The sequence below is a fragment of the Brachyistius frenatus genome, unplaced genomic scaffold (genome assembly GCF_029030835.1).
Source record: "Brachyistius frenatus isolate BFR_SWC_R1_liver_20210118 unplaced genomic scaffold, ASM2903083v1 Contig_118, whole genome shotgun sequence".
Lineage (NCBI taxonomy): Eukaryota > Metazoa > Chordata > Actinopteri > Embiotocidae > Brachyistius > Brachyistius frenatus.
Genome location: NW_027210717.1, coordinates 86,351 through 102,091, shown reverse-complemented (window position 1 = coordinate 102,091; position 15,741 = coordinate 86,351). Strand labels below are relative to the sequence as shown.

Sequence of the window (15,741 nt, the reverse complement as noted above, 5' to 3'; positions counted from 1 at the left end):
TCTTCACACACCGGGCCAGGTTGTAAATATTGTAAAAAGCCTCCCCAATAATGATGTCAGAAAGTACAGAGGCAAATGTTCAAGACACCATTAAAGGATCCAACAAGCACTTATAAATATAAATTAAAAATTATAACACACACACACACACACACACACACACACACACACACACACACACACACACACACACACACACACACACACACACACACACACACACACACAAATAATGTTTTTAAATGAGGGAAATGACAAAAAAAGGACACAGGAAAATATAAAGAAGAGCAAACATGAAGGCAGTACATCAATAGTCATCCAATGACACACAGCCTGTAAGGTCAAGGGTTGTTGGAGAATCTTTTAGAAGTATTGATTTCCTATATTGTCAGAATGCATAGGTGTGTGTGTGAGAGTGTGTGAGAGTGTGTGAGTGTGTGTGAGTGTGTGAGAGTGTGTGAGAGTGTTTGAGAGTGTGTGAGAGTGTGTGAGTGTGTGAGAGAGAGGGGGAGAAATGAGAGAGAGGAAGGGAGGGAGAGAGACAGAGAGACAAAGGGATCATTTTGTGTGAATGACGAAGTGTGTGTGTATCTGTAGGAATTAAAGGTGCATTACAATATTTTAAAAACACGTCTGCCTGGTTTAGTGTGTTATTTGTGCAGCTACAGTTTGTTTGTTTGTTGGTTTGAGTGTGTTTGTGCATTTGTGTGTATGAGCACTCATCATTAATCCAGGGTGTGAGATGTGGAGGGACATCGTACATTATTGATTTATCGCTGCGTTTTGCACATGTTGCCCCTCCTGGTGACGCTGTCCCTGAGGGCCGGGGGCTCGTGGAGGTGGGGGGGGCAGTGAGCCCTCGCTGCAGGCTTTAAATATTTCAGAGGCCTATTTTCATTTATATAATGGGAATTATCCAAGTCACTAAATCTAATTAGAGGGAGGGTGTGAAGTTCGCCACTGCTCCTCTCTCCTCTCTCCAGCTTCGACTTTATTCAGTCACTGTTTTATTGGAATCTGTTTTTAAAAAATCTGCATTTTTCAAGTATCAGGATAAAACATCAAGCTGAATTTGTAAAGCAGTGTTCAATATGATTTACAACATGGAGATCTACAGGAATAATCATATAGCCAAAGTATATTGACTACACTGTACATTCGGTCTCGGTGTTTCTCCATTATATTGGCTCAGCCCCTTTGTTCCACTTCAAAGAAATGTGAAGCCAGGCCTCTGTCACCCAGCAGCAGAGTGGACCTCACTAATGCTCTTGTGTCTGGATGGGAGAAAATCCCTGCAACAAAATCTGGTGGAAGTGTGGAGGATGTTGTAGCACAGTATGGGTGATCATCGTTATGAAATGAGATGATTAAGAATCACATAGGGGTCCAGTGTTTTTATGTATCCACATTTTTGTGGTCATTTTGTATGCATAGTGTTATAAATACAGTAAGTGTATGTATGTAGGTACTGTATATATTTAGCGATCACATCAAATTAATTGATATTTTGATGAATTGGTTTAATCTTTTCATAATTTTAACTAATTTAACAAGTAAAAACAAGCAATAATGTTCTGGTTCATTCTTCTCAAATGTGGGGATTTCATGTTTTTTCTCAGTTTCAAGTCATTTTAAATGCGTCTGTCGATATTTCCTCCAGCTCCACTGTCACAATGACAGATGCAGGAGATCATTCCTGCCCACTGCTATCAGACTGCACAATAAATCACCTCTGGTTAAATCCATCACCAAACAATAATACTGTTGGGTATATGTTTGCTGCTTAAATATTTGCACTATTGTTAGTTAGTTCAATTTTATATTATTCTATTTCATTGTATATATTGTGCATTTTCATATTTAATATTCAATATTTTTTACTCTGTTATTTGTATTTCTTTACCTGTATCTATAATGCTGCTGTGGCAAAAAAAAAAAAAAAAAAAAAAATCCCCTTGTGGGATTAATAAAGGACCTATCTATCTATCTATCTATCTATCTATCTATCTATCTATCTATCTATCTATCTATCTATCTATCTATCTATCTATCTATCTATCTATCTATCTATCTATCTATCTATCTATCTATCTATCTATCTATCTATCTATCTATCTATCTATCTATCTATCTATCTATCTATCTATCTATCTATCTATCTATCTATCTATCTATCTATCTATCTATCTATCTATCTATCTATCTATCTATTTGGCTGTTGGTTGGGAAAAACTAACAGTTTGAGTTACCTTGAAATATTGACAGTTTTGGTAGGAATAATGTACCGTTTAAGAATTATTTTCATTATTGATTTCCTTCTTCAAAAAATGTATTGTTAGCTGCGGCTTCACTACAAATAATAATACACGTGGACAAAATTGTTGGTACCCTCCGTTAAAGAAAGAAAAACCCACAATGGTTACTGAAATAACTTGAAACTGACAAAAGTAATAATACATACAAATTCACTAAAAATTAACTAATGAAAATCAGACATTGCTTTTGAATTGTGGTTCAACAGAATCATTAAAAAAAAAAAAAAACGTATGAAAATGGCCTGGACAAAAATGAAGGTACCCCTAGATACTAAATAATTTGACCATAGGGACATGTTAAACTAAGGTGTGTCCTCTAATTAGCATCACAGGTGTCTTCAAACTTGTAATCAGTCAGTCTGTCTATTTAAAGGGTGAAAAGTAGTCACTGTGCTGTTTGGTATCACGGTGTGTACCACACTGAACATGGACCACAGAAAGCTAAGGAGAGAGTTGTCTCAGGAGATTAGAAAGACAATTATAGACACGCATGTTAAAGGTAAAGGCTATACGACCATCTCCAAGCAGCTTGATGTTTTTGTGACTGCAGTTGCACATATTATTCAGAAGTTTAAGGTCCACGGGACTGTAGGAAACCTCCCTGGACGTGGCCGCAAGAGGAAAATTGATGACAAATTGAAGAGATGGATAATACGAATGGTAACCAAAGAGCCCAGAAAAACTTCCAAAGAGATTAGAGGTGAACTCCAAGGTCAAGGTACATCAGTTTCAGATCGCACCATGTATTCACACATTTGGCCAATAAAGCTGATTGACAGTAAACAATGATTCAAATATGGGTGTTGGAGTGTGGATGATTCACACACATCTTCAAGCCGACAGCACAGAAGATCAATACAATCAGCACAGTTTCGAGGTGAACTCCCAAGTTTAGTGTCATCAATTCAGTATCCAATTAAATGTGAAATTTGGTCACCATCTCCCCTATTGTTCCTGAGTGAGTTAGTGAATAATGCCCAGAAAAGTGTTTTAGAAGAACACTATGATGTCACAGTGAGTGAAGCTGACTTTAGACCTTTTGGATATAAAATGTAATCACTATATTATTTTATCCCATTGGACATTTGTGTGAAATTTTGTCATAATAAGTGAATTAATTCTTGAGTTATGACCATAACCATGTTTTGTGAGGTCACTGTGACCTTTGACCACCAAATGTTAATTAGTTCATCTTTAAGTCCAAGAAAAAGGCTTGTGCCACATTTGAAGACATCAAGTCCTTTCTTTATTGCTTTCACAATAAGCGGACTGACATGAGGTCATAGCGTCCTTTGACCTTTGAACACCAAAATATAATCAGGGTTTCCTTGAGTCTAAGTAAAAAGCCAGATTTGAAGAAATTCCCTCAAGGCTTCCTCAGATGTTCCATTCACAAGCATGGGCAGACACCCTCAAAACACAGTCGGCACGCAGGCATAAAAATGAAAAACAAAAAAAGAAAATCCCCGAGGCCACATGGATTTCTCAAAGCACAGGCAATAAAATAATTACGTTTGTGCTACTTAACACTCTTCATTATGGCTTGAAGATGTATCTTTTTTTTTCTCCACAGCTGAAGGCAAAGCTGTGTCTGCCATGCTAACTCCTCCTACTCAAGTCCAAACTCAGCCCTCAGATCACTGTGTATTTTCTCTGCTTTGAGAAGCATCAGTTCCAGGAACAACTAAGTAGTGGATTTTCTCTCGTACATCCTGGATACCTCACTTTGAATCCGAAAGTACAAACAGCTGTTCGAATAAGCTTAATGCATAACTGATAAGTACATGGATTACTCTATATGCCAGGACCTAAACACATTAGACCACAGAAGAGGAGTGGACGAGTGGTTTTTGCAGAGGAAAAGAAGTGTGATGTCTGGAAACATTGGTTTTGAAACACAAAAATCAGAGTTGAAACAAGGAGAGTTGGAGAGAGAAAGGGTCGTAGAGGTGAAGAAACAAAGAGTTTAAGAGTGGAACTGTTAAACAGATGAGTGGAAAGAGTGGATGTTGATGAAAAACAGAAAAAGACACGAGGTGAAGAAGGCGGTGTGTCCCTGGTTGCCTTTAAAGCCTCTTTTAACCAGCTTAGCTGCAAACAGCTCTTAATTATGGCTGTCTGTCTCTAACATACTCAAACAGTCAACAGGTGGGCTGTGCTGCGTGGGCAGCCTCTGCCTGTACACACTAACCTACTATTTAGCTGTCACTACTTGTTATGAATGACATGGAGGCACTGGAGGATGCTGGTAAAAAAAAAAAAGCCAGCTACAGACTTTGAGGCTCTGTTTTCCCGAGAGCGTCCCCAGCTCGAGTCTCATTACAAAAATGACAAGTTAAACGGCTGGAATTTCAACACAACACTGCAATTATGACAATTAGGACTCTAATTAATTTAGCTTTATGGCTCATTAAATTGTTTCTTATATGTCTTATGTCCTAAAAGGTCAAACAGAACATGTTGAATATATAAACTCGTAGGAAGTCTGTTAGCAACCTACTGAATGACAACGTAGACATTTATGGACGTGTCCAATAGCAAAAAAGCATAAATTAATACAAACTAGTACAGCAGTTGTCATTACCACCAGCTGCTGAACTGCTCTCCAGTATGTAAGCGAGTAAAACATCCTGCACCATCTTTGATTCTGCAAAGTTTAAATTGACTTTACGAAAGGCCTCAATCAGAGCAGTTAAGGAGGTGAAATATGCCCCATCAATAACATTATAGCCCAACCACTGAGTTTTACGCAAATACTATATTATTCATATAGATATGATCAAATCCTTTCTATATCCCCTTATTGAGATATCGTGGCTGCTATTTTAGCTAATGATTAGCTGTGGACGTATACACCAATATAAATATATCATTAATAACGTAATATGAAACAAGAAATCAGCAGGATTAGGAACATTCAAAGAAAAGAACAGGTCTTACAAAGTAAATGTTGCTTTTTCAAAGGTTACCAAAACTCCCGTGACTGAAAGGCATGAAGATTAGTTGGGGCTTGGGATCAGACTTCAATACTTATACTGCGTAAAAGGTGCTGTCCAGTATCAAAAGATGCTGTTGCTACATCAATGCAGGAGTGAACCTTATCAGCATCAATGAGCCAGTACAACATTTTACATACTTGGAGGGCCTGTCCAGGTGGATAAAGTCACTTGGTTTGAACTTAGTTCAGTAAATTTCATGTTAGAACGCCCTTCTTCACTTTTTTCAAACAAGTTTTCGCGCACGTACCTTTTCTGAGTAGCTTGTGTTGCAGTATCTGGGAACTCTTTTGTGTGTAGCCAGCTGGCTAGCGTCTTGAAAACAATAAAAAAAAAAATAGTATTCAAGTGTTGTTCAGTCATTGTGATTGTTGTCAAGATCGCAGAACTGGTACACAAACACTTCTGCTCAGAGAGCTGAATGGAGTTGAGTATATTATTTTTCTGTGTTTATCATTGAATGAATTAGTGGTTATGATGGTTTGTGAAACAATGAACAGTGCTCATTGACTCCATCTCTAGTAGGTGCCAATGGGTTTTTAACATTAGTGTAACATGCCATGTGCCAGCAGCAGTCATTGCTGTTGTGGCAATGGATTTGTCGTTTCTTTTAATGTGCAAGTCAGCAAAAAGTTTGGTTTCCAAACTGTGTTTGTGAGGTGCCAGTTCTGGACATTTGGCCTGTGCTCAGTATATAATAAACTATCAGGTCTTGTCCAACTCTGTAAACATGAGCTGAAGTGGAAAATAATCTGCGTTCTCTCTGTTAGCTAATTACTTAGTTCAAGAGTTCAGAAACCTATTTGGCCTGGCGACTTTCCAATCTAAACACGACCAGCGACTGTTACTGTACAATAAATATTTTAGAATTAACAGTCTGTAGAGTGTTTCTGCTGCAAGCAGCCTGAACGCAGCTTCTACTAGGGAAATTCATTTCCTGATGTGGACTATCTCTTCTTTAATGACGAGCACAGTTTGCCTTCCATATGCCACCACTGGGTCGTTACATCTGATATATTTCTGCTCGTGGCCTACTTTTATATTTTAAGTAGAGGCTGTTGTGATGATTACAAATATAACACAACTATTGCTAGTAGGTTTTTTTTGCATGTCTGTGCAGATCTTCAATAGATCGCTGAAGGGTTTCAGCAGAAGTCAGTCTGCAGTAACAGAATAGATTGTGGTCAGTGAACAGGCGGAGACTGCCTGCGTTATCTGTTAACATATTTGCTGCTATCAGCAAGAAGACATGCCGTTCCTCCTCTGTATCTTTGTCCTTCTTTTTTACCAGACACACACATACACACATACGTTTAAACAGGTTATGTTCAAATTTGTAGGCAAAGACACAAATGCACACACACAAACATGTCCTCCTTCTAGACAATCGCACACTACATTAGATGTATATAGTGGACACTATAGAGGACTTTTCTTACTGCAGTGCACAAAGGAAATGGCTGCCTCCGTGCCTCTGTGCATATTCACTGTGGTCAAAAAGTAACCCTAAATTTAAGTACGTCATTCTGTATTCATTTTTCTGTGACTCAGTCGGTCAGGATTTGGTGCTTTTCACTGTAAACTGAGCGTCTTTATGTTGGTCGGACAAACCAAGCAATTTAAAGATGTCATATTAACCTGGAGTAAATTTTGATCAGCATTTTTCTGCCATATTTTAGGGACTGAAAGATGAATCAATCCAGGAAGTCCCCATTAATTAAACTACACTTTCAGTGTCCTTGTGTTTTGCTGTTGCTTCAAAAGGGGTCAATCCTCTCAAGGCCACCCTCAAGAGTCAAGAGTAGACTCAAGAAAAAAGTCTCGAAAATGACATTAAAAGCATCCGCAAGGCTGTTGCTATGGAGACCCAAGGGGCCAGAACAACACATGCCATACAATAATGTGTACACCAAAAAAAAAAAAAAATTAGGACACAGACTGTGTATAATGTAGATGTTTGTGCTGTACAGCGTCCATATGGCTGTGCTCCCATACATACATAAACACAGATGTCTGCCTCACTGGGTCACACACACACACACACACACACACACACACACACACACACACACACACACACACACACACACACACACACACACACACACACACACACACACACACACACACACTTCCAGCATCTGGTCACGTTCCCATACTTTCCCAACATCTACTGTTCAAACATTATTTCTTTATCATGTGGAGCTAAACAAAGGCAGACTTACAATCTACAAGCAGCAGTACACACACACACACACACACACACACACACACACACACACACACATGAACAATACACCAGCAGACCGAATAAGTGACATTTAGTTGACATGTTTCAACCTCAGTCCTATGATGTCTGCAGCACTGATGTTGCACAGATTTATTAAATATTCCCCCAAAAAAGGAACATAGGTCAGAATTTATGTTGGTTAATTTGCTAATTGACCGAAAGTTATGGAGTTCCCTTTGTGCCAAAAATATGTCGACATACACACAGTCTATGTCAATGAAACGTGTTAAAACAGTTGGTGTCTATGTTGAACTGTACGTCCGTCGTGTCTTTGCACCGCTCGTTGTTGTGCGTGTCGTCCTGAAGTAGAGACAATGTCACTTCAGGACGACGCGCACAACAACACAACGACATGAAACAAGTACAGTGCAAAGTTGAATAGATCTGGACAAAGGTTTTGTCACATTTTCAATTCATATAGACTGTGAACATATGAGCATTTTTTTTTTTTTGGCCCAAATTTAATCCCATACATACAAGCAAAATTGCCAAAATCTGGTTATTTTTGCCTGCAAGATATTCTTAAAATGTGTGTATGTGTGTGTGTGAGTGATTGATTGAGTGAAAGAGAGGGCTCAATTGGGGGTGGAGTGCCTTTGCTTTTGTCTGCAGAACAAGGCCCAGTGTGTGTGTGTGTGTGTGTGTGTGTGTGTGTGTGTGTGTGTGTGTGTGTGTGTGTGTGTGTGTGTGTGTGTGTGTGTGTGTGTGTGTGTGTGTGTGTGTGTGTGCGCGTGTGTAGCTGTGTGGTATTTGTGTATATTTTTCAGGTCAGTTGAGCTATCTGTAAGTCTTGTGTTTTTTGACTGCCGGCTTCTTATGATTGATGCACTCAGTTCACCGTAGACATCTGTCTGTCTTTGTCTCTCCCCCCTCCCCCCCCCCCACACACACACACAACTAATGCAGCAGTTTTCTCCCGAAGGCTGATAACAACTACCATTGTTACCTCTTTCTTCTTTCCTCTGTTTCACTCTCTCTCTCTCTTTCTTTCTTTCTCAACCCCCCTCCTCTCCTCCCTCGGTTGTCAAGGTTACTTGAAGACAGTTGGTTTCACTGCAGAAATGGGTTTGCTTACCGCAGCACAGAAACACACAACAGTGTAATGTATTACACCTCTAATTGAATGTGATAGGACACTCAGACAAATGTGGGATCGCATACTTATGTACAGTGTGTGTGTGTGTGTGTGTGTGTGTGTGTGTGTGTGTGTGTGTGTGTGTGTGTGTGTGTGTGTGTGTGTGTGTGTGTGTGTGTGTGTGTGTGTGTGTGTGTGTGTGTGTGTGTGTGTTTTCAGTTCTCTGAACAGGGCCCAGTAAGGATTGCTACAAGGCAAAGGTTTTGTTTCCGCGAGGTCTGCAGCTGGTTTGAAGTCTGATAGTCTGATGATTTCATGCTGCGACATCCACATGCATACACACATTTCATTACTCCGGTTCACTTCAGAATAGCGCGGTGTCAATGTGGCTGCAGCCATGATTAAAGTTTTGTGCCTTCAGTTTTGGCTCTTGAGAATCACAACTAACTCCCAGAATACCAGTCTATAATGACTTCTCTCTCTCATGCGACAGTGTGCTTGTTTTTGCAGCTGAGCAGCTCTTCCACTGCACCTCACTGCTGTCCTCCCACTGGCATTCAAATATTTATTTATTTTTTACATCATGAATTATGCAACATTATGCAGCTGTGAAAGTTTAGGTTGTTAGCGCCCAAATAAAAAAATAAAAAAATCAAAGGATATAAAACATAGTGTACAGAGCCTAAAAAGGCTGATTCATTAGAGCATTCACATTACCCCAAAACAGGTAGGTAAAAAGTTATAAGCTATACTTTGTTTATGATTTAATACAACTATACAATGTGTATAGTAAACCAACTGAGAAAAAGAAGAATCTGCAAATTAGCTTGCAAATAAGACTAATGTCAAAACTGTATCCTCACTTGTTATTTGATGATCCTATTCTTTTAAATCTTCTCAACTATTTGACAAACCACCGTGTCATTAAAAACAACCATTTGGCCCTCATTTATTGGTTTTAATGACACATTGTCCAAATTGTTTTTTTTTCTGGTGCAGTTCTCCATTCCTCTATGTTGAAGTGCAGATGGCCTGTGAACCCTGAAGAGACTGTATAAATGCTTCTTGAAACAGAAGTCATTGTCTTTGTAGTTCTGTCTGTCGAAGGTCTCAATGAGTTTCCACATCTCTGCATGGCGATGTTCCTTCCCCTCATCTTTATAATTAAATGTCCCATATTTGACGCTGTGCTGGTGTTTTATTTTGATATCCACGAGAAGATATTTTGTGGTTTTAAGTACCAAAAATCATCACAATGTAGTTTTTAATTTCCCGACTTAATCTTCTTTCTGGAGCTCGTATAACAAAAGGTTGCTTTGTGTCTGTGTCTTTAAGACCTTTTGACATCAATGACCCTCTTTTCTGATTGGCTGACTCGTTTCGGAGTGACACACATCTTGGTCAACCACAAGTAGCTTGCTAGCTGCCCAACAGAATGATCGCTGTGTGTTTCTTCAAGATAAAAGGTTGGACAGTTGGCCGTGCTCAGAGCGAACGTATAACATGAGCGGTAGTTTGTGACATCACAAACGCTGGCTGTAACACAGAGTGTGTGTGTGTGTGTGTGTGTGTGTGTGTGTGTGTGTGTGTGTGTGTGTGTGTGTGTGTGTGTATAACACAGACACACACAGCTGGCACAGACTGGGCCACCATTTCATTACGACTGTCATGCCTCCTTTGTAGGCCACTTCACCACCTTTGCACATATCATCTCTTGTTTGCACAGTGCCTTTATTTTCTTTATTTTTTTACCCAGCTTGTTATCAGCGCTCAGTTAAAAAAACAGCATCTGTGATGGTACAGGGATGCATTAGTGCACATGGCATAAGTAGCCTGCACATCTGGGAAGAAGCTATTAATGCTGAATGATATGTGCAAGTTTTGGAGTGACATATGCTGCCATTCAGACAACGTCTCTTTCAGGGAAGGCCTTTCTTATTCCAGCAAAACAGTGTTAAAGCATGTTCTACAACTATTACAACTGCATGGCTCTGTAGTAGAAGAGTCCGGGTGCTAAACTAGCCTCCCTGCAGACCAGACCTGTCTACCATTGTGATAGCAGCTGAAATCCTATATTAGGCAATAATGGGAAATTTGCACTTCCAAAACTCCAGAAACCGGTCTCCTCAGTCCCAGACATTTACAGAGTGTTGTAAAAAGAATAGGTGTTGCAAAACAGTGGTAAACATGCCCCTGTCCCAACTTTTTTTGAAATGTGTTGCTGGCATCGTTACAAAATAAACATATATTTTTTATAAAACAATAACATTTTTAAGTTTTCCCTGACATGTTGTCTTTGTTCAATTTGCTATTAAATATATGTTTACATGATTTGCAAATCCTTGTATTCTGTTTTATTTACATTTTACACAGCGTCCCAACTTCTTGGACACAGGGTTTTATATAGTATCTTTTATTATGTGTTTTCACTATTCCTTTTACACCTTTTCTTGTATTTTACATTGCCTCCTAATCTTCTTTCCTTTCCTCCAGTTGCTCCCATTCAAACTCAATGATCATCGAGTTAATACTTCTTTTTTTTCTCCAATTGAGTCAAACTGGAGATTTACTGATTTACTTTTCAGCAGTAAGCATTGGGCCAGTGTCTGTCATTGTGTCACAGTGTGCGGATCACCATTACAGATTCACTCTGTCCGCCTTTTTTTTTTTTAAGCAGCACATATATCTTCTGCATCATGTTTGCCTGTTGCTTAAAACCACAAAGATCTGCTTTTATACACACACACGCATATATTTTTAGGAAGTCATCTAACACTTTCTCAGTGCATTAGTAAAATTACTTTTATTAAAAGTTCATCTTATTATAAATAGGAATACGAAGATCCATGCGATTACGACTGGGGCTTGTATGTGCTGCATATACTCTTTCGGAACAAAACTCTAGACAACACTAGACTACGATGATGAACATGGTAAGATAAAATATCTGCTAAACATCAGAATGTGATCATTGTCATTGTGAGCGGGATCACTGCTGCGCTGAGTAAAACTTCCCAGAGCTGCAGAAGGGCAACAGGCTCTCTGTTGTTTTAGATTACGGCCTTTTTTACAGTCAGCCCTCTCACAGCAATTTTCCTGGAAATCCTGTGATACTTAAGTATTTATTTTTCCCAGTCAAGAGGTAAAACAATATCTTAAGCATGACAGTGAATGAAGGCGCGCGCTTTAAGCAGAATGTTTAGTGACTAGAAATGGAAATGGACTACAAATCAGGAATAAACATGGACGGATGCATATTTTTGGTGCAGTGATGCGACGTATTGTGGGCTGCAGTTGGGTCTACGATCATAACCAACCTTCAACAGTGGCATGTCTCTGACTTTTAAATTTGATTATTCTATTATTCTTTGATCCGTTAACGTATTTGTTTGTGTTTTGCAGATCAATGTGCGCGTCACCACCATGGACGCTGAGCTGGAGTTTGCCATCCAGCCCAACACGACAGGCAAACAGCTCTTTGACCAGGTAGGACACACATATACTCTACACACATATATACATGATTTAGTCTCTTTTTTTTTTTTTTTTTCATTTAATAACCAAACTCTCAGATTGTGAGGAAGCAATACTGAGACTCTGTGTGTGTGTGTGTGTGTGTGTGTGTGTGTGTGTGTGTGTGTGTGTGTGTGTGTGTGTGTGTGTGTGTGTGTGTGTGTGTGTGTGTGTGTGTGTGTGTGTGTGTGTGGGTTTGGGATGGTACTGGTTCTGTACAGAGATGACACACAAAGCACTCTTTGTCCAAATGGGAAGCTTTGGAGGGTGGAAGTGATGGATGGTGTGTGTGTGTGTGTGTGTGTGTGTGTGTGTGTGTGTGTGTGTGTGTGTGTGTGTGTGTGTGTGTGTGTGTGTGTGTGTGTGTGTGTGTGTGTGTGTGTGTGTCCTGACTGTCTGGAAGTAAAAGGGCACCTCTCACTGTTGTTTCATGTCAGACCACGAATGGTTGTTGGGGTTGTGGTGACATAGAGGGAGGACGATAGAATGCAAGAGAGAAGCCTTTGTTTTTCTGCTTTTGTTGTTGCTCTTTGTGTGTGTTCTGCTTTACAGTGTGAGATCAAAACACAGGGGGGTTTTTATGGCTGCACAAAATAGATTCTTGTAATCATATATTTGTCTTATCAGAATATATCACGAAGTGTTTTGGTGTAAAAGACAAACCCAGTCTGTGCTACTTGTGTCATGTACTTGCCCAATAATAATCTGGTGTTCATCTGGTGGTTTTGTGTATTTTTCTTTCTGCTGTTGTGTTGTGGAAACATGACCAACGATGTAAGGTCATTTTATGATATTCCAGAGCTGCCCATGATCCTGTCTTGGAATATTTACTTTAAAGCACCTCTGTGCCCAAATACAGCCTCACACAGCTGAGCCCGGTAGCACGCTAAAACATGTAATACAGCAGTGAGTCCACAAGAGGACACCGTGTCAGTGTCACGTTTTCTCTCAGTTTGACGTGAAAGTACTGGGTATGAGACGACTACTCGGCTGAAACGAGTATCCTGTACGGATAATGTACCACTTCTGGTAACTTCCCACACACTTCCTGTCTGAGCACCACCCACGTCCAGATTAAGCCCCGCCCCATCCGAGTATGGATACAGATACAGATAATTTAGTTGGTTTAACAGATACAGATAATGGTGTCCTCGCTCATCACTACTATAGGGAGGCTGTGGCTCAGACGGTAGAGTGGGTTGCACTCTAATCAAAAGGTTGGTGGTTCACTCCCCAGCTCCTCTTGTCCACATGCCTAAGTGTCCTTGAGCAAGACATTGAACCCTAAGCTGCTCAGAATGGTGTACCATCAGTGTGTGAATGTACTCATGATAGCAGCACTTTGCACGGTGATCCATCTCATTAGTGTGTGAATGGAAAAACCATGTAAAAGTGCTTTGAGACCAAAAGTTGATAAAGCACTGTACAAGTACCTGATGTTATTACATACTCTAGTAGTAGTAGTCTTTTTAACCCACACCATGATCTTTTCCCAACCCTAATTGAGAAGTTTTGTTGCTTAAACCTAACCAAACTATGACCATGCCACATGTAATAATCTTTTCCTGATCCTAATCACTTGGTTTTTGGTACCTAAACCAGGAATGGGTCATGATTTTTCAAATATTTGAGAAGTCATTAAAACTGAAAAAAATCTAATTGTATATGTGACAACTGTCCTTCCCCCTTATATTCTCTTTGTACTGGTGCCTGGCGTTACTACCGCTCTTTAACTAGATCTCTAACCTTTTTTCCTCTGAGAGCTACTTTGAAAAAAGGAAATTGTCATAATGCTCAGTCTTTGCCTAATATGAGAAAAAAAAAATCATTTGGTGGTGGAAAACAAATATTATTGGCATCCCATTTCTAGTGCTCAACTACTACTTTACCATCAACTCAACACACACGAGAGTAAAGACACAATTATTTTCTCTATTCCACGCCCTCTCACAAACACACTCATGTTATCCTCCACCAAGGACATGTGCTGACCTCTTCTTGACCTCACGTCTGAATTTCTTATCTCAGCTCCAACTCTCTACCAATTACAGTTTCAATTTGTGTTGCCATTGTGTTTTCTGGAAAACCAAAATACACGTTTTGCCAAAGAACAGAATTGGGAGATGAATAAACAAGATGAGTCATTGAAAAACAAAAATAGCACGCATAACAACAAAGAACATGCGTGTAGGCAGTATAGGAAAAGGAAGGTCGTTGTGGTCAGAACTGCTCTCCAAAAAGATGATGTATTTATTTATTTATTTATTCTACTTCTGCACATTGTCTTGACTTCATATCTTTGCTGTTAAATTCAGATGAATTAGCTCGTTGTTTTGTCACGAACAGACTTCCAAAGAGGAGAGATTGATACTACAGCAGGCTGAACACAATTTGGATGCTCTCTCTTGGCTGCATTACGCTGCATTGGCACACACACCTTCTCTCAGTAACACACTAACTCACCTACTCACTTTACTTCCACCTTTCTCTGGTATTCGCCCATTATTTTTCTCCTCTCCCATTACTCTCTTACCTATCTGCTGTCTCTCGATGAAACACACACTGCAACTGACTCACCAAATCTGAAGGCTTCCGTCTGTGCATCGCCATAGCAACCAGTGATGCCCAGTGATATATGCACACACAGTGCTTACACTCTGCATAGTGAATCTGCCCGAGGAGGCTTGTTTTATTGTGTGTTTACAGTCAGTATAAACGGGTATTTGTGTGTTCTGCATGTATTACTTGTGTTGATTTTTGAATGCTGGAATCTATTTTAGGGATTCTACCAATGACTATTCTCATGATTTATGGGCAGAACACGGAAAATATGCCATTAATATGGCTCTGATGCAATTTTAAGGGTTCAGGATACCAATGAGTGGTCAAAAGATAAGACATTTAATTGATCTTTTTAATTGACAGAGATTTTGTTTTCTTTTTTAAAACTGATTACCCGTTCATCAAGTAAAAACAGCAAACGGTCACAGCTGCTGGCTTTAGAAATGTGAGGGTTTGCTTGATTCTGGACCTTTGGTCAGACAAAACAAGCATTTTGAAGATGTCACCTCGGACTCTGGGACCTAGAATCAGACTGAATGAAAAATCAATCAACTAAAATATTTTAACAGATTGATAGATAACGATAATATTTTTAGCTGCTTTCCTAATTCCAACCAGACTGGACTCTACAGGGGTAGAAGTAATGGCGGGTTACTGAACTTCAATACTTTTATGGCACTGACTAAAGAACTATGATACTATCTAATATTTAAAAAAAAATCTTATTTGGTACCCAAATTTCAATTCCTAGGGTACATATATACTAACACGTTTTCAATTTAAAACACATTGATTGTCTATGCAGGAATAAATCTAATCTGCATTAGTGAGCCAATGTTTCCTATACATGGGCGGCCTAGGTAAACTCACATGGCTTCTATTTCCAAAAATCATGCATTGGAGTGCCCTAATTTAGTCTTTTCAAATAAAATGTATTTTGCACACTTCTGGGCCTATTTTATGTTTGGGGAACATCAGTAAATTTAAATG

General features: G+C 39.4%; 1 protein-coding gene across 4 annotated transcripts in view; it reads left to right on the top strand.

Annotated features, from left to right (window-relative positions):
- The window catches only part of LOC138629574 (radixin), a 47,281-nt gene that overhangs the window by 16,319 nt on the left and 15,221 nt on the right, over positions 1 to 15,741 (top strand). For all 4 annotated transcript variants that reach the window (XM_069713369.1, XM_069713368.1, XM_069713367.1 and 1 more), the window contains one exon: positions 12,079 to 12,162. In XM_069713369.1, coding sequence (XP_069569470.1) covers positions 12,079 to 12,162 — 84 coding nt within the window. The remainder of the gene's footprint in view (positions 1 to 12,078; positions 12,163 to 15,741) is intronic.